The sequence below is a fragment of the Aspergillus clavatus genome, genomic scaffold (genome assembly GCF_000002715.2).
Source record: "Aspergillus clavatus NRRL 1 1099423829800 genomic scaffold, whole genome shotgun sequence".
NCBI classification, from domain to species: domain Eukaryota; kingdom Fungi; phylum Ascomycota; class Eurotiomycetes; order Eurotiales; family Aspergillaceae; genus Aspergillus; species Aspergillus clavatus.
Genome location: NW_001517099.1, coordinates 1,048,406 through 1,074,681, shown reverse-complemented (window position 1 = coordinate 1,074,681; position 26,276 = coordinate 1,048,406). Strand labels below are relative to the sequence as shown.

The 26,276-nt window shown below is 53.7% G+C and overlaps 12 protein-coding genes across 12 annotated transcripts, besides 21 other annotated features; 6 read left to right on the top strand and 6 right to left on the bottom strand.

Moving 5' to 3' along the window:
* Positions 1–466: 466 nt before the first annotated feature.
* Positions 467–511: a microsatellite.
* Positions 476–511: a microsatellite.
* A 64-nt stretch (positions 512–575) lies between these two features.
* ACLA_048770 (endo-1,4-beta-xylanase) lies at positions 576–1,951 on the top strand (the record flags this gene model as incomplete). The annotated part of the gene is made up of 8 exons (XM_001271830.1): positions 576–813; positions 870–910; positions 976–1,024; positions 1,080–1,201; positions 1,264–1,409; positions 1,463–1,551; positions 1,605–1,628; positions 1,707–1,951. 8 exons carry the CDS (start codon positions 576–578, stop codon positions 1,949–1,951), a joined length of 954 nt encoding a protein of 317 aa, XP_001271831.1.
* A 286-nt stretch (positions 1,952–2,237) lies between these two features.
* ACLA_048760 (cytochrome P450) lies at positions 2,238–3,924 on the top strand (the record flags this gene model as incomplete). The annotated part of the gene is made up of 2 exons (XM_001271829.1): positions 2,238–3,576; positions 3,638–3,924. 2 exons carry the CDS (start codon positions 2,238–2,240, stop codon positions 3,922–3,924), a joined length of 1,626 nt encoding a protein of 541 aa, XP_001271830.1.
* A 231-nt stretch (positions 3,925–4,155) lies between these two features.
* On the top strand, positions 4,156–4,371 carry ACLA_048750 (uncharacterized protein; the record flags this gene model as incomplete). Its single annotated transcript, XM_001271828.1, has 1 exon — positions 4,156–4,371. The coding sequence occupies one exon, from the start codon at positions 4,156–4,158 to the stop codon at positions 4,369–4,371; it is 216 nt and encodes a 71-aa protein (XP_001271829.1).
* A 90-nt stretch (positions 4,372–4,461) lies between these two features.
* Positions 4,462–4,506: a microsatellite.
* Positions 4,463–4,506: a microsatellite.
* A 572-nt stretch (positions 4,507–5,078) lies between these two features.
* On the bottom strand, positions 5,079–6,340 carry ACLA_048740 (putative malic acid transport protein; the record flags this gene model as incomplete). The annotated part of the gene is made up of 2 exons (XM_001271827.1): positions 5,079–5,282; positions 5,366–6,340. 2 exons carry the CDS (start codon positions 6,338–6,340, stop codon positions 5,079–5,081), a joined length of 1,179 nt encoding a protein of 392 aa, XP_001271828.1.
* Positions 6,341–7,463: 1,123 nt separating this feature from the next.
* Positions 7,464–8,823, bottom strand: ACLA_048730 (uncharacterized protein; the record flags this gene model as incomplete). The annotated part of the gene is made up of 2 exons (XM_001271826.1): positions 7,464–7,712; positions 7,789–8,823. The coding sequence occupies 2 exons, from the start codon at positions 8,821–8,823 to the stop codon at positions 7,464–7,466; spliced, it is 1,284 nt and encodes a 427-aa protein (XP_001271827.1).
* Positions 7,758–7,783: a microsatellite.
* Positions 7,759–7,783: a microsatellite.
* Positions 8,824–9,975: 1,152 nt separating the features above from the next.
* ACLA_048720 (HNH endonuclease signature motif containing protein) lies at positions 9,976–10,887 on the top strand (the record flags this gene model as incomplete). The annotated part of the gene is made up of 1 exon (XM_001271825.1): positions 9,976–10,887. The coding sequence occupies one exon, from the start codon at positions 9,976–9,978 to the stop codon at positions 10,885–10,887; it is 912 nt and encodes a 303-aa protein (XP_001271826.1).
* A 1,851-nt stretch (positions 10,888–12,738) lies between these two features.
* Positions 12,739–12,772: a microsatellite.
* A 180-nt stretch (positions 12,773–12,952) lies between these two features.
* Positions 12,953–13,036: a repeat region.
* Positions 13,037–13,102: 66 nt separating this feature from the next.
* ACLA_048710 (ATP synthase subunit C family protein) lies at positions 13,103–13,576 on the top strand (the record flags this gene model as incomplete). Its single annotated transcript, XM_001271824.1, has 1 exon — positions 13,103–13,576. The coding sequence occupies one exon, from the start codon at positions 13,103–13,105 to the stop codon at positions 13,574–13,576; it is 474 nt and encodes a 157-aa protein (XP_001271825.1).
* Positions 13,577–14,142: 566 nt separating this feature from the next.
* Positions 14,143–14,171: a microsatellite.
* Positions 14,172–14,294: 123 nt separating this feature from the next.
* Positions 14,295–14,331: a microsatellite.
* Positions 14,296–14,328: a microsatellite.
* Positions 14,332–15,050: 719 nt separating the features above from the next.
* Positions 15,051–15,082: a microsatellite.
* A 195-nt stretch (positions 15,083–15,277) lies between these two features.
* ACLA_048700 (uncharacterized protein) lies at positions 15,278–15,598 on the top strand (the record flags this gene model as incomplete). The annotated part of the gene is made up of 1 exon (XM_001271823.1): positions 15,278–15,598. One exon carries the CDS (start codon positions 15,278–15,280, stop codon positions 15,596–15,598), a length of 321 nt encoding a protein of 106 aa, XP_001271824.1.
* Positions 15,528–15,562: a microsatellite.
* Positions 15,529–15,563: a microsatellite.
* A 76-nt stretch (positions 15,599–15,674) lies between the features above and the next one.
* Positions 15,675–18,115, bottom strand: ACLA_048690 (uncharacterized protein; the record flags this gene model as incomplete). Its single annotated transcript, XM_001271822.1, has 2 exons — positions 15,675–17,951; positions 18,002–18,115. 2 exons carry the CDS (start codon positions 18,113–18,115, stop codon positions 15,675–15,677), a joined length of 2,391 nt encoding a protein of 796 aa, XP_001271823.1.
* Positions 16,413–16,445: a microsatellite.
* Positions 16,414–16,442: a microsatellite.
* Positions 18,116–18,808: 693 nt separating the features above from the next.
* dppIV (prolyl dipeptidyl peptidase DppIV) lies at positions 18,809–21,168 on the bottom strand (the record flags this gene model as incomplete). Its single annotated transcript, XM_001271821.1, has 2 exons — positions 18,809–21,109; positions 21,163–21,168. The coding sequence occupies 2 exons, from the start codon at positions 21,166–21,168 to the stop codon at positions 18,809–18,811; spliced, it is 2,307 nt and encodes a 768-aa protein (XP_001271822.1).
* Positions 21,169–21,765: 597 nt separating this feature from the next.
* ScwA lies at positions 21,766–22,133 on the bottom strand (the record flags this gene model as incomplete). The annotated part of the gene is made up of 2 exons (XM_001271820.1): positions 21,766–22,016; positions 22,064–22,133. 2 exons carry the CDS (start codon positions 22,131–22,133, stop codon positions 21,766–21,768), a joined length of 321 nt encoding a protein of 106 aa, XP_001271821.1.
* Positions 22,134–22,150: 17 nt separating this feature from the next.
* Positions 22,151–22,197: a microsatellite.
* A 5-nt stretch (positions 22,198–22,202) lies between these two features.
* Positions 22,203–22,233: a microsatellite.
* Positions 22,234–22,466: 233 nt separating this feature from the next.
* Positions 22,467–22,491: a microsatellite.
* Positions 22,492–22,547: 56 nt separating this feature from the next.
* ACLA_048660 (GNAT family N-acetyltransferase) lies at positions 22,548–23,177 on the bottom strand (the record flags this gene model as incomplete). The annotated part of the gene is made up of 1 exon (XM_001271819.1): positions 22,548–23,177. One exon carries the CDS (start codon positions 23,175–23,177, stop codon positions 22,548–22,550), a length of 630 nt encoding a protein of 209 aa, XP_001271820.1.
* Positions 23,178–24,103: 926 nt separating this feature from the next.
* Positions 24,104–24,137: a microsatellite.
* Positions 24,108–24,137: a microsatellite.
* Positions 24,138–26,276: the final 2,139 nt, after the last annotated feature.

Sequence of the window (26,276 nt, the reverse complement as noted above, 5' to 3'; positions counted from 1 at the left end):
TCAATCGGCTCCTGAGCGGATATCAAGGATGAGCTGCAGTCCAGGCGGCGTTTTACCATGTTGGGAAGGGAAGCCCTACTCCGGCGGGATGGGTTGATGAAGGATGCCTCCTGGTTTTAGCTTAAGAGTCCACGGAGCAGAATATATTAACTTGACATATGCACAATCGGTAATTCTGTGTCTGGAAATCCCGAAGAACACCTGCCCTCTACAGTATCTCGTCGAAGTTGCGAACGGGGGGCAACAGCGCAATGGGATCATAGCTGAAACACGGCGAGTCTCAGACTGAGACAAATTAACAAAGCTTCATATAAATTGGGCGGAGACAGAAAATCAGCCTAAATCTATCGGCCAGGCTCCGGGGGGAAGTGGACGAAACGAATTCCGTGACAGGATGAGGAAAGGGATCGTCGAGAGTGTATAAAGACAGAGAATATTCCACCGAGGAACCATCGATATCAGACTACATCCATCCATTCATTCATTCATTCATTCATTCATTCATTCATTCCACCGTCAATCACACTCACATTCTTTCTTTTGTTCTACACTCAGTATCAAAATCAACCAGCACTATGGTCGTCCTTAGCAAGATTTTCAGCTGCGCGCTCTTCCTCTCGTTGGGCTCGGCTGCAGCCATCGACATACGCCAGACCTCCAGCATCAACAATGCCTTCAAGTCCCACGGCAAGAAGTACTTTGGCACCTGCGGCGACCAGAACACTCTATCCATCCCGCAGAACTCAGCCATCATAAAGGCAGACTTTGGCGCCCTGACGCCCGAGAATAGCATGAAGTGGGATGCCACTGAGCGTATGTTTTCCTCCGGGGGAAGTGTCCCCGAGTCGACGGAGCTGACTTTGCAATAGCTTCCCGGGGAAAATTCAACTTTGCCGGCGCGGATCACCTGGTATTCCTCCTTTTTTCTTTGGATCTCATAGGGAGAGCCGTAGGTACAGGGGCTGATGGAAACAGGTCAACTATGCTAAGCAGAATGGCAAGCTGGTCCGGGGCCACACCCTAGGTATGTTCTTCTCTTTTCATCCATTTCCTCAAACAGTTCTAATCGGTCCATCCAGTCTGGTACTCTCAGCTCCCCGCGTGGGTTAAGGCCATCTCGGACAAGCAGACCCTGACCTCGGTGCTGAAGAACCACATTACCACCGTCATGAGCCGCTACAAGGGCCAGGTCTACGCTTGGGTAGGTTTCCCCCCCCCCACCCCCTTCTTACGCGAGGCTCGACTGTTCTAAATGGGGTATAGGACGTGGTCAACGAGATCTTCGAGGAGAACGGCAGCCTGCGCAACAGTGTCTTCTATCGTGTGCTGGGCGAGGATTTTGTGCGCATTGCTTTTGAGACGGCGCGCGCCGTCGATCCCCATGCGAAGCTGTACATCAACGACTACAAGTAGGTTTCCCTGTGCCGATATAAAAAGACGTATATACTCACGATAACAATAGCCTCGACTCCGCCAACTATGGCAAGACCCAGGCTATGGTCAAGCATGTCAAGAAGTGGCTGGCTGCTGGGATCCCCATCGACGGCATCGGTAAGTTGACGGTCTGTCTTCGTCTCACGCGGATGTCGCTGATGATTTTCTAGGCTCGCAATCCCATCTTAGTCAAGGTGGCTCATCCGGCGTTAAGGGATAAGTCTTCCCATGTCTCCCCCTTTTGATCCTCGATGTACTGACCCCGAATACAGCTCTGTCGGCCCTTGCTTCCACTGGTGTCTCCGAAATCGCCATCACCGAGCTGGATATCAAGGGTGCCAACCCCAGCGAGTATGTGGCCGTGACCAAGGCATGCCTGGAGGTGAAAAAGTGCATCGGCATCACCGTCTGGGGTGTCTCCGACAAGAACTCCTGGCGCAAGGACAATTCGCCCTTGCTGTTCGACCGCAACTACAACCCCAAGCCGGCTTACAATGCCATTATTGCCGCTCTGTAAATGGACTTCCGAGTCCTGTTAAGTTCTATATATAGGTTCTCTTCTCCAATACACTTGATCAGGCTTGATCACTCGGGTGGCTGAGCTGGTTTCAGCCACTCCTGGGGGGCCTACATACTAGTATAGCTGCATATCTGCATATCTGCATCCTTGCATGTGAGCTTGTTCTCACGTCAGATGGCCCATTAATAGACGAGCGATGAGTTGGAGGTTTAGATTAAATACGCTCACACCCCATTTTTTTTTCTCTTCTGCTGTTGCTGCCGGACAGGTCATCGTTCTCACAATGTATTCATCCATCCTGACCATCGCTGGTATCCTCAGCCATCTCCTCTACTTCCGCCATGGCGACCATCACCTCCTCGGCGTCACTTACCTGCAGCTCTTCGTCTTTGCTGTGGCTTCGACGACCCTCTACTACCAGTACATTCACGATCTTCCCTGGTCGAGCGCCCTGACGACAACTTCGCACATCTTCTTCCGCTACCTCGCCGGTCTCTACAGCAGCCTCCTGGTCTACCGCTTCTTCCTCCATCCTCTGCGCCGCTTCCCAGGCCCTCGAGCCGCCCGCCTCTCAGGCTTCTGGTCCTTCACCCCCAAGCACACTAACCATACCACCCTCTTGGCCCTTCATCGGCAATACGGCCCCATCGTGCGCGCCGGCCCTGCAGAACTCTCACTCATCCTCCCGTCCGCCGTCCCCGCCATCTACGGAAATCAATCCGCCTGCGTCAAAGACTCTGTGTACGACCTGGTCCTCCCATCCCAGCCACTACAGAACTGCCGCGATCGCGCCGAGCACGCCGCCCGCCGCCGCATCTGGAGCCCCGCGTTCAGCGACAAACGGCTGCGTGGCTACGAGCAGCGCATCCGCGTCTACCGCCAGCAGCTCGTCGACCAGCTCCACCACTTGGCCGACACGCCCGTCAACATCTGCAAATGGTTCAACCTCTACAGCTTCGACGTGATGGGCGACCTGGCTTTTGGCCGCGGCTTCGACAGCCTCGCCACCGGCCACGAACACTGGGCCATCCTCCTGCTCGTCGAGGGCATGAAGCAAGTCGGCCTGTTCTTTCCCCCGTGGGCCGCCCAGCTCCTCCTCGCGATCCCCGGCGCGAGCAAAGGGTGGTGGCGGCTGCTGGACTTCTGTAGCGAGAGACTCGACCAGCGGATCCGAGAGGGCGAGCGCGTGGATGCCGAGACGGACACCTACTTCCCCGACATCAGCGAGTCGCTGCTCGCGCCGTACAAGGAGCGGGCCCCCACGCTGCAGGAGCGGAGGGACCTCGACGGCGACGTGCGGCTGATCGTCGTCGCGGGCAGCGATACCACCGCCGTGACGCTGTCGAGTATCTTCTACGAGCTGGTGCGGCATCCGGGGGAGATGGCGAAGCTGCGCGCCGAGCTGGCGCCGTATGCGACCGGTGCGGACGATGGCGAGTTTCTGGGCTCGCAGATCGCCCACCTGGACCACTTGAACGGGGTGATCAATGAGGCACTGAGGTTGTATCCGCCCGTGCCGGGACTGTTGGCGCGGCGGACACCCAAGGAGGGCATCGTGGTGGATGGGGTATATATCCCAGGGAATATGACGGTGTCTTGTCCGCAATATGTCATGGGACGATGTAAGTTGTTTTTTTTTTTTTTTTTATGTTCAATCGACACAAGACGAAGCTAACTTGTCAGCCGAACTATGCTACGAGAGGGCGGACGAGTTTATCCCCGAGCGCTGGTACAAGTCCCCAGAGCTGATCAAGGATGAGAGGGCTTTTGCGCCGTTCACCATCGGCCCGTACAGCTGCATTGGACGGCCGCTTGCGTTGATGAATCTGCGGGCGACGGTGGCCAGGCTAGTCATAACCTTCGACGTGGAGTTTGCGCCGGGGGAGGACGGGAGGGCGTTTGTTGAGAAGGCGCAGGATAACTTTGTACTGTACCCGGGGGCCTTGAATTTGACATTCAAGAAGAGATAGATCCATTAGTAGTCGATATAAGCCCATTTTCTATAATTATCTCTTAGCTAGGCAAGCGACTGCACCAATCAGAGTGATATCACCATGCAAGAAGAGTCAGCGGCTGCCTGACATCAAGGCAGCAAAGCAGTAGCAGTCAGGTTGTTTCCTTCTCCCCTCCCCACTTCAGATCAGATAAACCGCGTTGAAGATACTGCTAGAGCACAGCAAAAGACACGACTACGGTAAAATATGGGCCTCACGACCCCCGCTATCATCGTCATCGTCATCGTGGCCTGTCTTGCCACCGTCTCTCTGGGCGCCGCACTCTCGCGCCAACTCTACCCAGCCCATACCCACGAGGCACGGTTCCAGCCTTCGCACGAACAGGCACACTACATGCGATCAGTCCGATTGAAGACGCTGGGTGCTTTCCACCGGGAGAGCATGCACGACGTGGAGAGTTGATGCTGGGTTGAGTTGATGTGGGCTACGCTGCTGATCGTGGCGAGTGAGAGAACGGTTCAAGCGACGCGCGGTATCAAAGATTTACATTACAGAAGAAGAAGAAGAAGAAGAAGAAGAAGAAGAAGAAGAAGAAGACAGAGTGACAGAGAGATCGAGTTTCGATGAGGACGACGGATCGTTGAGGGGGGCTCCAGAGGCAGCGGATGGGCGATGCTAAATGGTAGAGCGGACGCTGAATGTGTCCATGGCATTTCCTCAGCCCCAAGTATGCTCGCGTGGGAAGGGCCATGGTGGGGAATCTGGAGAGAGATGAGAGGAGCAGATAGATTGATGGTGCTATTCACTATCTAACTATGAAGGAAGGAGGCTCAAGATGGGAGATATGGCTTACTGGCTTCGTATGTGAGCTGTTATACCTATGAGAGAAGGATAACCGGGAGATATAGAGGTAAAACCCCAGGAGTATATAGAGTAACTCTAGGACCTACAGCTACTCAGCTAATAGGGCTAACTTTCATCTTTGTGGCTTGGTGCTGTAGTTTTCATAGGGCACCTGAGATTTGACCTTGGTCCTATAGATAGACTCTATTACATTATAGACATAGAGAGCTAGTGGATAGATGTCAATGCATAGATCACAGGTGTATCTGTCCATCTCGCCCGGAGTAGGTGATGAAGACAGGCCGTCAATGTCATTATAGGAGTAATCACGCCTCTTTATCCAGATACGCTTCCTCCCTCCACCCATTCTCCAACCCCAGAATCTTCCCCGTGATGATCCCCTTGAGCGTGAACAGCGTCAACACAATCGCAATAATCACCAACATGATCAGGAGGGCTGTCGACCACACCTTGAACGCAGGCGAGTCCATGATCTTGCCCAGATACACCGCACAGTTCGTATACACGCCCTATCCATCATCATCACCATTAGCAGCAGCTCCACCATCGAGTGAACTACTATACTCAGAAGAAAAAAAAAAGGGAAACCCACCCAGGGAAAAACCAACGACCACACCCCGAGATGAAACCGCGTCGCTCTCCACCCCCCGGGCCGCCCCAGCAGCGTATGCACGATACTCATGAGAGCAAAACACCACCAGAACGTGCCAAACCCCCACGACAGCACGCCCGCGAACTGGCTCAGCGCGGCGATCGGCTCCGCCGCCTGCGGCGTGAGCAGCGTGCCGCGGCCGTACGCGGGAAACGTCTTCCGCACCGCGTCGCCGAGGATCTGCAGCGCGAAGCCGGACTGGCCCCACGGCCCGCAGATGATCATGTCCTGCCAGACCATATCGGCGCAGGGGTATGCGTCTGCGAAGTGCTGGAAGAGGATGATGGCGTCGTAGCCGAGGGCGAGCGCCAGGCCGGCGCCGATCAGGAGGTATGCGACGATGATGACGGGGACTTGAAGGCGCGCGGAGATCGGGGCGGCGGCGCAGAGGGTGCCGGCGCCGGCGGCGGAGGTGAGGGCTGCGATGAGCGGGAGGAGGACGGCCGGGGGGAGGTGTTCGATGCCGGAGGGCTGCAGGCGGAGTTGGACGTAGGGGATGGCGATGACGGCGACGACGCCGAGGAACGCGTCGATCCACCAGAGGACGTAGACGGCGATGCCGACGCCGTGGGAGTCGCGGTATTGCAGCGCGGCCAATTGGATGATGCTGGTGTAGGTGATGGCGATGCTGGAGAGACAGGAGGTCTCGATGAGGTTGTGGCGGAGCTCATGGACGACGTGTTTGGGGTATCGAATAAGGCGCAGGAGGTAGAGGATGACACCCAGACCCAGGACCACAATGGTGTAGATCCAGACGATCTTGGAGAGGATGTGTAGAGCCCCAAACTGATAGTCCAGCTGCCACAGGATCAGCGCAATGCTGCCGGTGCCTTGGGGGACGAGGAACCATTGCGGTGAGAACTTGAACAGCGCCCGGGAGAGAGGAGACGTTGGGGGATTAGGATCGTTTGTCATAGCTACTATATACAATTGAGATGGAAATATTCAAACAAAATGGAAAAACTGAGGTTATTATTTTGGGGATGTGGTCATGACATCACCCCGTGTGGGGAGGTTACAGCTATCCATCAATTGAGTATCATGATTCATGGGACAATCCGAGCCAAATCATGGAATGATACAAGCTTATTAATTAGTTGGAGATAGGCAGTGTTGTAGACACTCGCGATTTAGGGCTTCTCACTACTGGGTGATGTCCTCCTCATCCTCCGCTCCGCCCCCCAGACTCTCCGATCTCACTCTCTCCGCCCCCGCCCGCCCCCCGCAACACCCCCGGAATTACCCCCATGCTCTTCAATTCAGCGTTCTATATTCGAAGGTCAGAACTTTTAGCTTTCGTTCTCTACTCCTAGTGCTTGGTTGGCATGTTAAGCTGCTGTCATATTCTACTCTCTACTTATCTAGCGTCATCATCCATCACAGCTTACGCGAAACCTGTATTTGGAAAGCTAAGACAACGTGCTCATGGCAACCCCAATCTTGGATCTACTTACCCCGTCGGTCTACAAATCATGTTCCCTATGTGGATTTTATTCTTCCTTGGGTCCTAAGGCTCGCTACTTGTACAATCACACGGGGGGGAGCCATACTCAACCAGCTCGTGTCGGGGCCCGAGTGATGAGTGCTTGCTCCCTCTTTTCCCCTTCTAAGGAACTCTAACCCCCAGCATCAGGCCGTTCCCCTGTCTTGCAGGATGCAAATACCACTGCGGAGAGATGGATGCTACGGTCCCCGCAGGCAGCATCTCGAGGAGTGCATCGATGCGGTGCGCTGACGTCGTACTGTACTGCTGCCATCTGCTTCGTCTCCGTCTTGGCTCTTTTCTACCTCTACCTCGATCTCCAACCCGTATCTCCTCCTCCTCCTCGAAGCGGATCTGGCTCCAAACGTCAAAGACAACTAGTGATTACCGCAGAACTCTGCGGCTGCAGGTCGGCTCATGCGCGGTATCCTGACGGATATGCTTCTGGATGTAGTGCATGGTATTGGAGGCTGGGCTGTGTCCGGGGTATGCTATGAGTATACTATGTACAGGAAGTATCCACAAGAAGACAATAGAGATAATTATGCTCCGTAGTTAAACGCAGAAGACCGTCGACAACGACGCCGAAATCGCCTGTTTCTTCACACTCGACGGCTTCGGCGTGCTCGGCCGCGAATGCTGTCGGTAGAACCGGATGGACTGCGAATCCGTCGGGGAGACGCCTGCGCGCTCGGAGTACGTGCTGCTGGGCGCGTAGTGGCGGCGTTCCTTGATTGGCCAGGTGGATAGGCACGCGCGCGGGAGGAGGCCTTGCGTATCGGTCTCGAGAAGGACGCACAGTGCCTGCGTCGCAACACCACGTTAGCATGATTTCGGGATCTCAGCCAGAAAAAAAAAAAAAAAAAAAAAAAAAACCTACCCATCCATTGTCAAAGATCTGCTCGAGTCGCACCACCTGTCCCTCGCGGACCGCTAGGTGTCCGTCGTGGCGGGGCGCGAAATCCATCTCCACGCGGAATATCTGCGTCGTCCACAGCTTCACGGACGGGACTTCCATTTGCGTTGGGGAGCGGTGGGATGGGGCGGGACTCGCGCTCTTGGCGCTCCGCATCTGCTGCGGGGGCAGATTCTCGCCGGAGATGCGGCCTGCCAACGCATCCACGCTGATAGCGGCGGGATCACTGAGAGCGACGGTTCCGGATGAGACGCTGCGCACCTTGACCAGGTCCAGCGCATCGGGGGTCTCGCACGGTGGCGGAAACTGGTGTTGGTCATATTCCACCTGGTACCGGTTGCGACCGCTCATGCTGCTCCAGGGTGACGCAGCGTTGTTCATCTCGAGGGACCTGAGCTTGCCCGCTGCGGGCTTGGCGATGGAACCGTGGCTGTGGTATAGGCGGGAGACGATCTTCTGGACTCTGGCTGGTTTCGGGGGCGGCGGCGGGGGCAGGTGCCGGAATTCCTGCGCGAAGATGTAGCCGTGCGAGTGTCGACTGCTGGTGTCGGAGCATGGCTCCTCCGTTTTGGGAACGGCGTGGAGCTTCTCCGCAATGGTGTGCAGAGCCGTTGATGTGGCGCTGTACGTCCGGTCGGCGAATGTGGCCACCCGGTGCTTCCACAGCCAGACGGTGTTCGAGGTGCGGTAGCCGCCGTGCGTCTGGTTGGTGGAGTAGATGCTGCTGCCTGCGTCGGTGATGGAGGTCGCGCGCTCCTTGCTCGGATGCTTGAACATCTCCGCTACAGTTAAAATAGTCGACGTGCTGCTAGTATAGAGACCAGAGGCGAATTTGGAAACCGGGTTGCACTTGTCATCTGGCGGGAGATACTTTTCGGGGCGAAGAGCCCTTTGCAAGGCGCGCTTTTTACGGTGCAGCCAGAAGAAAACAAGCCCAAGCATGATGGCAGCAATGCCGAGGACACCGACCACAATCCCGGCCTGTGCGCCGGGGGACATTGTACTGGGTTGTAGGGTCGAGGGAGAGGTGGTAGTTGGTCGTGGTATTGTTGAGCCGGCAGTGGTGGGCAGAGTGGAGTGAGTGGGTGATTGGAATGAAGGTCGTATGAAGAGTGGTGCTCCTCTTCAAGGTAGTCGTCGAGGTCGCGGAGGTCGACCAAGTGGAAGTGGAAGACAACGTTGTGCTGATGTACGGATAATGTACGGATGCTGGGAGTATAATCGAGATGCCCCTGTCACAGATTCGAAGGGGGCTCTGAGGGCAATGACGGACCCGCGACAGGAGGCCGGCCAAAAGACGTGCCTTTTGTTGTTGTTCTTGTTGTGATGCGAAGCATTCCAGAGTCAGTCAATCCCCCACCAATATCAGCATCACCCCGATCTGGGAGTGCCAATTGGTCCTGCGCATGGTACATGCCGTCATCAGAGGAATGAGCGGAGTCTACGTCCCAAGCCTTGAGGCTTTTGACTCCGTCAGTGATGGCAGTGGCAGATGTCATGCTTCCATCTGGTGGTTAGCGCAGGTATACATTGAGCATGCATTGCCGCCAGGGCATCCTGATCGTGCTTGATAAATACACCCATCAGATTGAATGTTTATTTGTTGATGAAGAAATAAACTTCAATTTTCAATCGCGAGAGTCTTCTGGTACTTGGAAGTGACTTCAGTTGATGGTTCCTTGTGCCGGGGCATGTGGTGACAGAATTGGAATGCGTCAGATCTCGAAATGGGGTTTTGATCCTGTTGATCGACTCGATTTTCTTGATTGAGTCATACCACGCAAGATCTGGCACCTTTCTGGTCTTTAGTAGGATCAGATATTGCACCTAGTTGCAGCTGCAGCCTAGGGGTCTTCAGGTGTAGCGAGATCAACAAGCCTTGACAAATCCTGTCGAACTATATCGCATGGCGCGTGCGACAGTCATGGTGAGGTCCTCGGTGATCGTCAACACTCTTCCTCTTGATGTGAGTGCTGTCGGTGGATGGTGCAAGATGATGGGAGCTTCAAGGATACATGGAAGTGATCATGTGATGCTCTTGATGTAAACGTATCAGGAACATCATCCTTCAAGTCGACTGACTTGACCATCAACCGACAGAACTCACATCAAGAGGAAGAGATATTGTCATAAAGGTCACCAGTCATCGAAATGGCCTCCCGTCGTGCATCGACCCGTAATGTTTTTATCGAGTTCTCTCACGCCCCTGGAGAGATCAAGGGTGGCCTCAGTGCTGCTCCCACCTTGACCACAAGACAATTTCTGGACATGATTTATCTTGTCTTCCATGCTTCTGGGGGATTCGAAACTCGGCTTTACAGATCGACTGCTCCTGTGGTACCCAGTGACCAGCCTCTGGAGCATGGCCGCTACATTCTTACTCCTTCTGTCCCCGACACAGAAATGCAGGTGAGCCACAAGTGCTACCACCCAAGGACACTGTCTCTCTCCAATACTGCGCGCAATGCTTCATTTGCCCAACAAGTTCGCGCGCGGGATGGACGATGCGTTATTACGGGTCAAATAAATAGGACAGCGGAACATGATATCTGGGTTGGTTTTGATGCCGCTCACATCTTTCCCCTTGCTCTGGACAGCATCTTTGCGAGCCAAGGTTTCCAACATGTCGTCACGCATAATGACCCCCTTGGGGTCAATTCCCTCCAGAACGGACTGCTACTCGATTCCGCCATCCATCATCTCTGGGATTGGTACTCTCTAGCAGTTAACCCTAACGACGGATACAAAGTAGTCAGTTTTCAACCCCACACCTGGGACCTTCATGGACGGATCCTCGATCCAGTCTGTCGACAGCCTGGGGATCCAACCCACGTCCTGGATGCACTACTCCAATGGCACTATGAACAGGCGGTGCTCTGCAATGTGCGTGGGGAGGGAGAAGCCGCTTTCGAGTTTGACTTTCCTGAAGGGTCTGACATGATGGGGCAGATCCAGGAAGAACCTCAAGGAGCAGAGAGGATGGAGGCAGAGTTGTTCAACCGTCTGTGGGGTCATTATGAATCGCCGTCTCTTACGGGACCGTCTCAAGACGCCGCTAGCTAACAGTGCATAACATCTTGAGTGGTGACAGCGTTCGATTATTCGGGTCCTTCCATCTGACTAGATATGAAGTAATAATGAGCACTCTGACATGACATGCAATGTGTTTTCGAGCCTGTTAGATTGGGGTTTCACCAGTAAATCTTGTAGAGCAGTGTCAAATGGAAACTTGTTGCAAGCTGCAGTTGCGATGACTAAGCTCGGGTAAATGCAGGAAAGCTTCTGGGGGAGGATGGTTCTGACGGGATGCGGGTAACGAGCTCCAGATCACTCATCCTCAAACTGCTTGAGAGAAGAGGTAAAGGTACAAGGTATCAATCAATGATGATATCTCTGTACTCCATAAATGCTCTGGACTCTATAAGTGTTTCTGTTGTTGGGTCAATTGAAGTTTTCGTAGGACTGCAGTCTGTAGGAGAGAGAAGGCAGAAGAGGTTGGAATGCAGTTGGCAGGGTTACGTAAGACTGCATATGCAATGATGATGGGAGCAGGAAATGCCGGAGAACAGGCAGTCAGGCACTCAACAAACAGACAGGGGCAGCACCAGATGAGGCTGATATGCAGGAGCTGGCATGGATAACACAACTAGCCATGTTGATTGGTTCTGCACTTCGACTCTGTGAATATGTAAGATATGGAGGATCTATTCGTACTGTGTAGATATTATTATACTTATACAGAGTACTCTGTAGATAGATAAATGACACAAAGACCAGGACAGAGTACGGAGGAATAAAATAAAAATAAATAAAAAAAAGTATGAGAACCACATTCCAAGGCAATTCCTCAATGACCTAAGGATGATCAGGCAGGATTCCCAGGCTAAAACACCGGAAGCATGCTAGTGTCGTCTGTATCGGTGAGTTGATGTGTCCAGAATCAGGGGAGAGCTTCAGCTCAGGGATAGCTCAGGGGGATAGATCGATAGATAGATATATAACCCAGCCTTCCCTCAGTCCATAGCTTCTTTTTTTTTTTCAGTCTGATGTGAGTCTGGAGTCTCCAGGATGAGAGAGCTCTGACTACTATGGAGTCCGGAGTATGGACTATGGAGTCTTCACTCACCCCTTTGACCTTTGAGAGCTCCTTGTCCTAGAGGAATCCTTAGGAGACATCCCTCCAAACCCGGTGAGACAGGATTCCCTCGGAAGGGGGGAGCTATTTTCCCTCCATCCGAAGCCCGTGGCTGGATGTGATTTGTTGGATTCGCCCTTGGTTTCTTTCGATTTCCTCGGGTGACCTGGATCCTCGCTCTGGTGGCTTTTCCTGTTGGGGCCATTCCTGGCGCCCCAATTCCGGCTTTGGTGGAGCCGCAGTCCGAATCGGCCCGGTTTGATTGAGTCCGAGAAAGATAGTTAGAGTCAACTGGGGCGGGTGCGCATTATGATTGGTTGACTGCGGATCCATCAAGTGGGTCGTTCCACTCTCTTGGACCCATAATTCGGATCCACTGCGAAAGTAAAAAAAAATTTACGACATTCCTGATTCCTTCTCTGCGTCGTTTGTCCTCGTCCTGTTCCCCGAGAGACTAAGCTAAGTCCCAGCCATTTCCCCAGGTATGGGAATCTGGGAAGTTATGGGAAGAAGTCAATTGAACCGTTCTCGATAGAAATAGAGTGTTGAGAGGTAGTTAGAAAATAGAAAACCAAAGGGGAAAAAAAAATAAAAAAGAGGGAAGATGCTCTCTCAAGGGCGGTGGATCACGGAGAACGCGGCCTGCAAGGACCCTGAATAATTGGCTGTACCAGGCTACCAGCAGCATCACCGCTGGGCCAATACCCGGACAAACCCGGGAGGGAGATAGTTACAGGACAGTAGATACCTGCTTGGTCTCTGTAGTAACTTGAGGGAAAGGTAGCTGAGGGAACTGAGGTAACTGAGGTAACTAAGGGAACTTCTCGATACAGTATGGTAAATTACTATGGTCCTATGGTCCTATGGGACCTCCCATGTACAGCTTCAGTGTCTAGGGCTCCCCAACCACGCACTAATACCAAACAGGGTGAACAAAAAAGGCGAAAATTCGGTTGCTGAGTATTTTATGTCCTACGCGGCCGGTTCTGTTAGTCCTTCCCTTCCCGCTCCCTTTTTCCCTTTCTTCCCCCCCCCAAAACTTCTTTTTCTCCCTCTCTTTTTCTCTCCTCTCTTCTCACACACACACCCATCATCCTCTCCTACCTTGAGAAACCTCAATCTCAAACCACCAAAATCTTCACAATGGCCTCCTCTCGTGTCTTTGCCTCTCGCCTGGCCACCTCCATGGCCGCAACCACCAAGGTTGCCCGCCCTGCCGCTCGTCTGCAGCTGGCTCCCAAGCGCACCTTCACCACCCAGCGCAAGACCGTCGTCCCCATGACCCCCTTCCAGACCGTCAAGCGTCAGCAGCCCAGCCTCATCCAGGCCAACGCTCGCCAGGTCTTCGCCAACGTCCAGTCCCGCCGCGCGTACTCCTCTGAAATCGCCGACGCCATGGTCCAGGTCTCCCAGAACATGGGTATGGGCTCTGCCGCCATCGGTCTCGGTGGTGCCGGTATCGGTATCGGTCTCGTCTTCGGTGCCCTCCTCCTCGGTGTCTCCCGCAACCCTGCTCTGCGTGGCCAGCTCTTCTCCTACGCCATTCTGGGTTTCGCTTTCGTTGAGGCCATCGGTCTGTTCGACCTGATGGTTGCCATGATGTGCAAGTACGTTTAAATGGCTTTGTTTTTTTTTTGGGGAGGGGGGAGGGGGCCTACGAACAAAACCTCCCCCCCCATCCGAACATCACGACAATTCCGCTTTTCTTTCGCCCGCCATTACAACTCGACAGTTTGAAAGGAAAGTTGTGGTGAAGTCCCTTGTTTTTTTTCCGCAGTTGTGTACTGCGTTGGACAAGGGCGTGTGTGTGTGTGTTAGAGAGGTAATCTGTGGTGGTCTTTTTGATATATCATGTACTACTTTTTCCCTCCAGCAATCATCTCAATAAACTGTACATATAGAGTTTAAAATGGCCACTAACTCCTGGGAGCTTGACCTCTGTCTTTTGGTGTCTGTATTCTATCTCTGTACTCTCTAAATATCAAAGCCGTTCGTTGGTCGTGAAAACTCGGTGCAGGGATCCCCGGCTAAGCCGCTGATTCGGCCATCCGGATCGCAGACGTCACCACTCAACAATTCATTGTCAAGTCGAACATGCAGAGATACATCTATTACCCATATCCATGGAAATATCACATCCATCCATCAATCTATCACATCTCCAGTAGACAGGTAGACTATCGGTATAGGTATAGGTATAGGTATAGGTATAAGTGCAGATACCGAGTCACCGCCATTATTGCCGGCATCCACCGATGTCAGGTCAGACCGTCCTGCAGCTGACAATCCACGGGAATATTCCACTCGGTAGTGGCTTCGCAGTCATCTGCGGTGTAGCATCAGCATCAGCATCAGTATCAGCAGCAGCAGCATTAGGTTATGTGACTATGAATGGTCGCATATGCAGCGGACTGCAGGATTGCTGGTGTTCGACGGTGTCATGTGACTGTTGAACATCAGGGTTTGGAGGATATATTTAACTATATACAGAGTATAACTACCACGGAGTAGACATAACTTGGTCTGTACCGAGGACAAGCTCCTGCTCTATCCTATATAGAGACCAAATATTCCCTCTGTATCACTGTCGTAGGTTTGTCGCATCGTTGAGCTTGGATTACAGTTCACCGCTTAGTCTGAATGAGTCTGAGCAACCTATAGCCTTTAGGTGCAGACGCAAATGGTCCCTCGAAAACATGATATTGACACTGAAAGACAAGTGATGAAAAGAGGGACAAGGACGAAGCATCTGGTTGTTGCCTGACATGGCAACCTTCTTCTTCTCCCCCCCCCCTTCCCTGGGGAAGTGATCCTATTCATGCCTAGAAAATACACACTGCACTCAGATATATATCCACACGAATTAAGATACCATATAGCCTTGAAGCTGAATCCTCTCTGTAGACAACTAGGCATTCACGATCAACAATAAGTCTCCCTCCAAGTTCTTCTACTCTTGTCATTCTGATTCTTCTTCTTCTTATCCTTCCCTGATCCTGATCCTGATCCCCCACACTCCGCATCCAAACTCCACACCACGGGGACTCCCGGGATGTTCTCCATCAATTTACTGTACTCCGAGAGTCCGTACTGTAGTCTGTAGTCTATAGTCTGTAGTCTGTACTTCCATTTTCCCCTCGGCCTTGCCATACTACTTACTTACTGTATCTCCATTATTACCCATTTCCCATCCTCACGCTGTACGGTATCATAATCTATACTCTGTACAACAAACAAAACCCCATAAAGTAAAACATCGCTCACCCCCATTGGAAATCAACCAAAAAAAAAACTAACTCATCCAGATATCATCAAACCATGCCCACATCACCAATACCAACCCCCCTCTACGCCCCCGAGGACGTCCCGCGTATCAAAGCCGCAAAGCGGCTCGCAAATGTGCGCCGCAAGCAGCTGCTGCGCGCGGCGGCCCGCGCGCACGATGATCCCCCGCCGCCCCCGGGGCTGGGCGTGTGTTGTGGGAGTTCGTGCGACCCGTGCGTGAACGATTTGTGGAGGGAGGAGGTGGCGGTTTGGAGGGAGAGATGGGGGGTAACCGATCAGACAGGGGATGGGGATAGGGATGGGGATAGGGATGGGGATACGGGGAGGAAGATGCCGGGGAGTTTGGAGTGGTAGGATCAATCAAGTTTGATTTGTTTCATAAGAGTGGGTTGCACTGGAGTATATATAGATAGAACGGTTCAATGATTGATCACGCCCTGGTGAGTTCAACCTGACTCCCCTGCGGCACCTTGGTCTCATACTCCAGCACCAATCTGATATCCTTGCCCGGCTCCAGCTTCACAAGCCACTTCACCTCGCCGTTCTTCCCCAGCGCCACCGACCCGCGCCCCTTCCCCTTCTCCATCGTCATCCGCACCTGGTCGCCCTCCTTCTCCAGCCCACTCGGCTCGAGGATCTGCACCCGCAGTTTCTCATCCTCGCTCTGCGGCACCTGGTCCGTGATGATGAGATCCACCGTCGCGCCCTTGGTGTTCTTCACCCAGCACGCCCGCCGGAACACGGCCGTGTGCTCCTTGCTGAAGAAGCCGCCCGTGACGCGCCGCACAGACGGCTTCGCGTACGTCACCAGGATCGACGGGTCGACGCCCAGCGAAATGTTGAACGCGTCGTTCGGCGCGCAGTTCGGCAGGTTCGTCGTCCCCAGGAACGTCCCGTCGACGGTCATGCCTGCCCGCCCGCGCAGGATGCCCACCGCCGTGGTGTTCTGGATGCGTGCGCGCAGGAACGCCGCCGCGCGCACCCGCGGCACGATGATGTGCGTGAGCGTCAGCGACTTGAGCTCGAGCTCGGCGAGGACGTGGCGGCGGGAGACGCTCGATGGGATCAGGGTGCGCCGGCCGGGGAGGTCGTATGTTGTCGTCAGGCCGTAGTCTTGTTTGACCGAGTCTTGGTGCTCCAGGTCAGTGGCGGCGAGCGTCGAGCGAGTGTCGTCGTCGTCGTCGTCGTCGTCGTCGTCATCCTGCCCCGCGGCGTCATCGGCCCCTTCATGGTGGTCGCCGCCACTGTCGTTGGTCCAGCCCAGCGCTCGGTTGACGGCAGCTCCAAAAAGCGAAGCCGGCTGCGGTGCGGCTGCGGCCATTGGTGCCGCTGGTGGTGCTGGCGGCGCGCCGAACAGACCTCCTTGGGCTGGGCCAGCACCGTAACGCTGAGCTGGAGGTGGGGGCGGGGCTGATTCTGATGCTGCTGCCGAAGCGTGCAGCGCCTCTCCCCGCTCGATGCATGCCTGTTGCTGCGCCATCATCTGCGGGTTTTGTACATTGGAAGATGCTCCAAACAGCCCTCCAGAGGGCGGCCGTGTCGCCATTTGCAAGCCCTGCTGCGTCCGAGGGATATTCGCCAGCCGCGCCTGGTTCATTCTCTGCATTTGCGCCAACTGTTGCATGTACGACTGTTGCGCCAGTGCCTGGTTCGGGCGGATGGGATGGCCGGACTCGTCGAGGCTGCGCAAGATGTTGTCCCAAGACGGCTGACCTGCGTCTCCGTGATTGGGCTCCAGCTTGATATGCCAGCCCTGCAGGTGGGGAATGGGCTCGTCAAGTCCCGAGAACGAGGCCTGCGAGGTGGACAGGGTCACCTGGGTATCACTCCAGGTCTCCGCGCTAGTGTTCTGGAACTCGGCGCGGTATATCATCTGTGCGGACGCGGAAGGGGTGCTAATCCTCAGATCGTAGCGAGAGACCCAGCGTGGGCCGGGAATCACGTACGCCAGACGCAGAGTCACGTCCGCTTCGTCTGTGGCGCTGCCGGGTTTTCCTACAATCGAGCTGCGTCGGCTGGACCCGGGGGTCAGCGCCGAGTGGCTGTCCAGGTGCACGACGACCTGACTGACTTCCGTGGTCCAGAATTTCTGCCGCTCAAGTTTCAGTTGCTGCTGTTTTTTCAGCTTGTCCGTACGCTCGCGCAGACGCTTCTTGTGCTGTTCCCGGATATCTTTGAGAGCCGCTTCTTTAGCCTTGTCGTAGGCCGTTTCCAGACGCGCTCGTTTCCGTTGGAGCCGCTCCAGACTTTTCTCCGCTTCTTGGATCTCGACGGTGGACTTGTGATGCCGTTCGCATTCGACCGAGTGCTGTTGGACATAGAGCTGAAGGAAGTCGTTCAACTTGGCTGCATCCGCATTGTCCAATTTCAAATTCTTTCCGTAGCCGTCCATGAAGCTCGACACGGCCAGCGACATCGCTTTGTTGCCCCGAGCCTTGGCCAAGGTGGCTTCGACGCTTGCGATCTCCGTACGAACGACCTGAAGCTCCGAGTCATCAATGCCGTAGTCGGCGTCCGAATCGGGCTCCTGATCGCTCAGTTCATCGTCGTCTGAGTCTTCGGGATAGACGTCTTCAAAGGTTTCCCGTCGAGGCACCTTTTGGGTCTGGATGTCGGTGATGGTGGCTGGGCCGGAGCCGTCGACGCGAATGGAATCCACATCAACCTTGGGGTCGATCCCGAGAATGGTGATCTCATTTTGGCCGGGCTATACAGGTTAGCCATGGAATCGAGAAGTTCCGAGAAGGGAACACTCACTTGGATCGTGGTTTTAAACTCGCGGACCACGGTCGCTCTGATCGGTGTCAAGGTGACTGATTTGGTTGGGAGGTCCGAGACCAGAATCTCAGCTGCTGACACTGACAGGGACATTTTCGGAGAAGATGATTGATTGTAAACAAGTGGACTGAGGGACAGGTGAGACGATACTGGGGGGGTTTAAAGTATTACGAGGTGAGGCTTAGACCGGGGATGTCTCGTCCGCAGGCAGACTCTCACAGCCACGTTCACTGACCATCTGTCTGCCTTGCTTGACTTTTGGAATCTGACAACTTTGGCAGAGTATATTCATCGGACATCTTGCTCTGGATTCTCTAACATGATACAGAAACTTTCCTGTCCTAGGGGATTGAATCTTGAGACCCGTTCGTAATGCCTCTTAAGGCCCTCCTCTGGACAAGTAGCAGGCTATCTCAGACCTCATCAAGCCATTGATATTCTAGCTAGTGAATAGAAGGAATACTCAGCTTCTCAGCCTAGTGCAATGCCTTTCCGGACGCAATCTGCTTGAGCGCGGTATTGTAGTAGTCATTAGCGACTCCGTACCGCGTTGGAGGACATGGTCACGTGGAATGACTCCGCCGTCTCTGGTCAGTATAGTCATGTGACCCGGGTCACCTGCCTGTTCGGTCCAACACTCTCTCTGGCTCGCAATACTTCTCTTCGCCAAGTCACTCTCTTGCAGTTGAAGTCTTCCCCCCAACATGATGGAACATGATGGACAACAAATTAGGAGATATACTGAAACCAAATATCATGAATTGACTATGCTAGTTTCCTGGGGATTTAAAATTCAAGGGAACGTTTGCTCCACTGATGTCCCTCGCTCTTCTTGCGATGCTTCTCCTCATACAATCGCTTCGCCAGCTGTCGGTATAAGAACACGCTTCCTCCATGGTACCGGATGCCATGGTCAGAGTCCGTGAACCACTGCACCTGCAGCTTATCCGGTGATACGCCCTCACCTACCAACCGATCCACCAGCGCCGCCGCATTCTGGAAGTGCACGTTGTCGTCTCCCGTGCCATGCTGAATCAAGACCCCTCCACGGACGTTCTTGTAACCGGCTACATCCCAGATTGCGCTAGCATTGTACCCGTTCGCATTTTCCTGCAGAGTCTTCATGTACCGCTCCGTGTACATGGAATCATAGAACCGCCAGTCCGACACCGGCGCCGTCAGCACACCCAGCGAGAAGACACCGCTGTCGGTCTCGATGACTTTACCCGTCAGGTAACCACCGTAGCTCCAGCCCCAGATGGCGATATGCTCAGCGTCGATGAAGGGGAGTTTGGCGGCCTGCTGCGCCGCCCAGACCTGGTCTTGCGCTTCCAGGCGGCCGAGCTGCTTCGCGACCTGTCCGCGGAAGCGTCGGCCCTTGTAGCCGGTACCGCGGTTATCGACGGTCCAAGTGACGAACTCCAACTCCGGGTCGGAGGCGATGTATGACTTGAAGGTCTGCGACTGCCAGGCCTTGGAGACTTCCTGGGCACCGGGTCCGCCGTAGGGTGTAAAGAGAATGGGATACTTCTTCCTCGGCGAGAAGCTTACGGGGAGTCGCTGCATGACGTTGAGGGTCTCGCCGGAGGGGAGACGGAGCTCGAAGTAGCTGATTTTGGGGAGGGTGTATTGCTTGAGCACGTCATACACGGCGGCATTGCTGGTGATGGTGCACAGGGGTTTGGTGGAGTTGATGGCATAGAGCTCCTGGTAGGGCACGTCCGGTCCACGGTAGGAGAGGATGTAGTATCCTCCCTGGGACGAGAAGGAGGCAGACCAGACGGCCGCGACGGTGTCGTCGACCAAAGGGGTGGCCGTGAAAGTCTTCCACGAGACCGAGTACACATGGCGCTCAGTGCTGTGGTGCTGCGTTGATAAATAATACACGAGCTGGCGCTGCTTGTCGATGCTGAGGATCGCAGTGACTTCCCATTCGCCTTTCGTCAGGGCCATAGGCCTCCCTCCAGCGACGGGGAACAACCATAGGTGTGCCCAGCCGGACTCGTCCGAGATGTCGATGTAGTATTCCGCCTTGGAGTCGCCGATCTGGCCGATATACGTGATGGAGAGCGCATTATCCAACCAGCCATCCGTACCATCCCGCTCGCTAATTGTTTTGGTCTTGAGAGAGAGCACGTCGACCGTGACCACCTTCTGTTGGTCCTGAACCCGGTTGAACGCCTTGACAGCCACCTGGGAATGTGTCTCGGTCAGCCAGGCTACCTCTCCAATAACCAAGTCAGTGGCATTGAACGCCTTGATCGAAACGGAAGACACCTCTCCGGTGGCTCGGCTCAGCAGGCGCACCTCCACCGTTGGATTCGTCTGCGACACCTTGGGATACCGCAGTTCCAGCTCGCGCGGATACGGCGGCGCCACCTCTTCGTTGTCCATGTAATATGGCACTCTGAAGGTCGGGACGCCGGTCTCGTTGAACCGCAGGAAGGCGAGGTACTCCGCGTCGGGCGAGAACCACAGCGCATGGCGATCGCCCAGGATTTCCTCTTCGTAGATCCAGTCGGGGACACCATTGAAGAGATCTGCGCTGCCGTCCGTGGTGATCTGGGTCGTCGACTTGGCAGTCCAGACGTAGACGTTGTTCGCGCGGACGAATGCGATGGCATCGCCAGTGGGACTCCAGTTTGCATACTGGATGTCACCGGCTTGGTTCGACGCGAGCGGGGCCAGCTTGAACGACTGCAGGTCCTGGATGTAGTAGCTGGCAAAGTACGAGTAGCGGTACTGCTTGGTGTAGTTGGTCGCCCAGAGGACGGAGGAGAGGTTGGGGTGGATCCAGTAGCTGTATGCGTCGTCGGGCACCTTGTCAGCCGGGACGAGGGTCTGGGTGTGGTTGGTCACGATGCTCTGGATCTTCAGGCTGCCATCGCTATCCTGGAAGACATAGTCCCCGTCCTCGGCGGTGGAGATCCATTCCACAGCGGTAGACGAGGGAGCAATGACCGGCTTGACGACCGTTTCGTTAAAGGTCAGCCGTTTATGGCCGCTTCCCGTGGGAGGGAAGGGCTTGCGAGGGATGTCAATTGCAGCTGTGCAGCCGACCAGAAGAAGAACGGACCACTTGCCCAGCTGTTGTTATTATCTCCTAATTACAAAACTCTCCAGGAGGCAATGCGACACACCTTCATATTTGGAACCTGGGCGGGCCTCTCTCTGGCTGCTTAATTGCTCACAGCCCGGCGGACTGAGACGCGGACCTTATATGCTTTGGGGAACATTGCACCCCCGCATACCACAGCCCAGAGAATCATCTCATATCATTCTGACCCCGACGGACAACGGAGATTACATGAGGGGATTCATCGTTCTCCTGCCATTCAGAGGAGGGCGGCCGTGTTGCCAAGCGAAAGGGTGGTGCTATAGCTGCTGGTTATCAGCGACCGAGGCGCTTAGCGTTGTAACCCAAGAGCAGCCATGCAGGAGGAGCCGGGGATACAGGCGGGCATTGTCCTTACAATGGATTATAGATCTATGTAACTCGTGTCTTACTTGGCAATGATGACAAGGAATGGTGTCGTCTTGAAAAATCCAGGGCATAGATAATTAATTTTGATCATGCACTATGCAACTAACTATACCAGCAGTCGGAATCTATAGTGATCTAAATACATCTCATCTTTCTCTCATATATCTACCAGTAATTTTTATCTGCCCACATCAGCCACTCCTCACCCATCCATCAACCTCAAGTATAGATGATAAACATACCTCGTCTCCTATTGTATCTAGGAATGGTGCACCTTGAGCTCATTCGCATTGTTGACACCCTTGCTGAGCACTCCCGCATTGACAGGCGGGTTCAGGACATCGTCCACATTCACCCCGTTCTTGAGCGTATCCTCGAGCGCATGGTTGGCGATGTCGGTATCCTTGATCTCGACGGGCACATTGACGGGCACAGTGACAGGCACGGTCACAGGGATGGGGATGTTGTCATGGTTGACGCCGACGCCAACGCCGTTGCCCAGCTGGCGGCCTAGATGCTGTTAGGGGAGGTTCTTGTAGGAAGCGGGGACAACGTACGGGAAATCGTGGGCGCAGCCATGGCCAGGCTGGTGACAGCGAGGAAGGAGAGGATGGTAGAGAACTGCATTTTGGGGAGGGAGTTTGGGTGGTGGTGTTGGTGGTGGTGATGTTGATGTTGTTGATGATGATGGAGTGAGGATGGGATGAGATGGGATCGGGATGGGATGCTCTCTTTATGTGTTCTTGAGATGAGGATCGATCCTGCATGTCTTTGGAGGATGAAGTATATCCAGGCGTGGTTGGATCATGGCTGGATCTACGCAAGGGGATTATGCTCAACGGCTCGACAACGAGAGGGACAAGATAAAGACGATTCAACCCTTGACGAAGCTTAACGGCGGGTTGTCGATGGAGATCGACGGCCTGCATAGATTTGTTTGATTATCTGACGATCATCATGCTTCTCTTCTCTTTCCTTCTCTTCTATCATCAAGGGACTGGATGTCCAGCATCCCTGCTTGAATCCCACCGTCGCATCTACTTACACCTCCCCATCCATAACAGCCTTGCGCATGAAATCCGCCCACAGACGCACCTCCTCCCCCTCAGACGTCCGCTCCTGATACCGCGGCTCCGACTTCCACCACACATACCCCCGTCGCTCATACCACTCCGCGTTACAGATCTTCGGCGCGGGGCCCCCCAGTCGCGCCCACATGCCCTTCCCCTCCGGCCCCTCCGCGTAGAAATACCGCTTGCTCAGCGTATTAATCGTCACAAACCGGCACCGGGGGCTCCCCCACGGCTCCTGCGTCGCCATCCCCTCCGCCAGGGCCAGAACATGGTTCCCCAGCCCGCTGCCGCGGTGCTCCGGGCGGATGAAGAAGTTCTGGATCGTAAGGGTGGATTTGTCCGGGCTGGCGAGGCCCAGATCGGGCGGGTCGGAGTACGCGTCGAGCGAGATGTGGCCGACGCGGATGGCCTTGGAGGGCGCGGACTCGGACGGCACCGTAATCCAGAAGAAGGACTTGAGGTTCTCGTCTTGTTTGGCGCGCCATTTGAGAAGGGCGGTGTCGGTGGAGTCCCAGCCACATTGCACGCGCTGGGCTTTGAGCTCGGCGTATTCGTCCGGGTTGTGGAGGTTGATGGGGATGAGCGTGCAGCGGGTCATATTTTTTTTTTTTTCTTTTTTTGTTGTGCGAGGGCTGTTGAGATGAGATGAGATTATGGAGGGGTCAATACTAGTACATAAGGTGTTTCCCCCATCCCTTCCGTGTCTTGTTTATTTGGATCGTTCTGATCGAGTCCTTTTTTCTTTGGTGTGTATGAGTCATCCCTGCATCACCGGTATTTCCCACGGAGATGAAATTGTTCAAAAACTGTGGCTTATGGCGAGATCGTCGTCCAGGTAGGCTGTCAGACGGCCGATTCAACGGTTCAGAGTGGTTGAGAGAGTTTCCCTGGAGTTTGTAATCTCGTATAGAATATAGATAGATAGATGTTCGATCAGTAAGTGGCCAACTGGTCACAGCGTCGAGAAACAGAAGCATCCGCGATTCTACAATAGAGGAATAGGAATTACTTCCTGATTTCATGACTATTGAATTCGTTTGAAGTCATCGCTGTTTTATTTTCGCGTCTTTCTGGCCCTGCTGACTTCCTGCACCGGAAGACAACATCGCTCTAGTCAAAATGCATCCATCCGGTCAGCTGTCGGGTTCTCTGTAGACCAAAGATCAGCCAGACTGACCGCAAGAGGCGTTTTTCAGGATATTACTGTACCTCAGGCTATTGGGAGCTTGCATGAGAGTAGAATTATGTGATTTGCACAACACGTTGGCTGCCCTAGAGCTGACCGTCTCCATTCACGCGTTGGTCGGGAGCAGTTCTACAATGCAAATATCCGTCCGACAATAGAGTCATCATTCATCATATTGAATGGAGTTTGTTTGATTCATTACTGAATAATCTGCTCTAATTCCCTCTGGAGTGAATGAGACTTTCTCTCCATCTTGAGTATAAATCCCGCATCTTTCCCTCTCTCCCATCTTTCGATAGACAAGCTTCTTCAGAACCATCCTGACCATTCTGTCTCATTACATATATATATATATATATATATATACATATACGGAGACAAGGCAGTTCCATCCAACATGTGCTTTCTTCTCTGAACTCCCAAAGAGATGGTAAGTCTTCAAGCTGCACACCCTTTAGACATAGCTGGTCTGACCTTCTGGAAAGCTTCAAGCTTTGACATCGCATGTGAAATACTAGGCCCTCTGCAGCACGCAGAACACAGCTCGAAGAAACCAAAGAACGACGGCTGCTACAGCAACACCTTGGAAATTTGGGAGATCCCTCAGCATACCTTCTGGACCGGCTCATGCTTGACTTCCTGAATACGAGCTCGTCATTTGTTTCTATTCTATACCCGTTGCCCTTGCTGCAATGCCTAAATTCGCTTTTCTGGAGAGTGTCCACCACCGGACAAAGTTCCCTTGGTGTTGGATCATCATGTCATGAGCACCGTCGAGGGCCACCTGGAGGAAAATCGTTCAGGTGCCCACACTTGAAATCTCTATGAGTGATCCAGACGTTTATCAATGCCTGTGAAAACTTTGATGGTGAGTACTTGGCTATCCTGGCTCCTGAACTTACGAGCTTCTTCCACTCGGGACTTGTCATATCTTCTTGTACTAACCAGTGAACATCTTCAGTCTGGGCAAAGCTGCGTCAGCCTGTTGCCGCAACCGCTACGCGGCTTCGGGCCGCAAGCAAAAGGCTTGCGCTGCTTGTTTCCGCTCCCAAGAGATCTGTGAGGGAATGGGCAGTCATCCTCAACGAGATATCATATGACACACTTTGATTGGTTCAGGACAGTGTGTTGAAGAAAAGAATCTTCCTGTGATTATCACCTCAAACTCATCGAGCTGATGGCCCGGGAGTCTTCAAGATTCTGCTTCAGCCCCTCTTCTGGTGAGAATTCAAGGCATTTTCCAATCAATGGTGCCGCCTGATATTTGAATGAGAACTAGATCTTGGAGAGTCACGCGCAGTCCATACTCTCTTGCTCGTCAGCCTGCTCCTATATAGACAAGCGTCTTCTTCTTTGTTGCTTCCACCACCGGAAATGGCAATTGGTGGTGTCTGTCTGCCGTGGGTTCTATTCTTACGAAGAAATCGGGTATAACTGCTTGCCAGGTCCAATCATATTCCTAATCAAACCTAATAGTGGTAGGTGCTGGTCCATCCCTGGTGCTATCCCCAACACTATCAAGAACATACATGGACTAGTATGGAAAGCAGATATCCCCTTGGCCGGCCGCATACAATCAAACCTGGGAACACCATCCTTCAGTCCTGGCTTGCCACAGCCTTCCTCACAGAGCGGCTCTAATGACTCACCACCACCCCAACCAGCACCGGAGCGCAGAGGAAAGAGATCCAATACTGCACATGAAGAGGAATCCTCGATAAACGCACCATTGACCATATCAAAGCGGTGCTTGTTGAGATGAACCCATGTTCTATTTTGTCGATTCACTGCTATTATTGTTGCTATTGTATCTGCCCACCAGCTTCCTATTTACATTTACTTGTGTTACTACCTGCTTACCCTCATCCACACATTCTCACTTTCTTCACTCTATCACCATCACACATCTACCAGATTCGCAAGGCTTCCCTGGAGAGAATTGAGGAAGAACGTGGTGAGTGCTCTCATACGATTTAAAACGACTACCACTCATCTTAGTGCCCTCTCAGGCATCTAGTAGTGGCATCCATGTCATCGTCTGCTTGGCTTGGGTCTCATCGGATAGTTCCGCACAGGTTCGCCCAACAGAGATCTCTATCACTCCAGCTGTTCTACTTGGTGACTCGTACTAAATTCTGGCATAGGGAGTGTTCTACTTTCATTCCACGTGGTGACTTACCTCTGCGCACATGCCATTGCCGCTGCGCTGCCTGCAAGTGGTACTCCTGCAGTTCTAGTTCCTGCTCCATCTCTGGTAGGACCAACACCTCTCTGGCTCCCTCTGCTCCTGGTAGCCGTTGCACGTTTTTGGTATCCGCTACAGATGCAGGTCCAGATTCAACGCGCGCCGACCAAAATCTACGATAGCTCTGCAACCATCTGCGTGTTATCTCATGTGGAGATGTCCTCGCATGCGCTGGCCAAACATTCTTGTCACACTTTGTGGACAGAACGTGCATGTCAATTGGTCAACTGGCAAGATAGGCAGATAGCTTTTTCGCTCAACGAAGA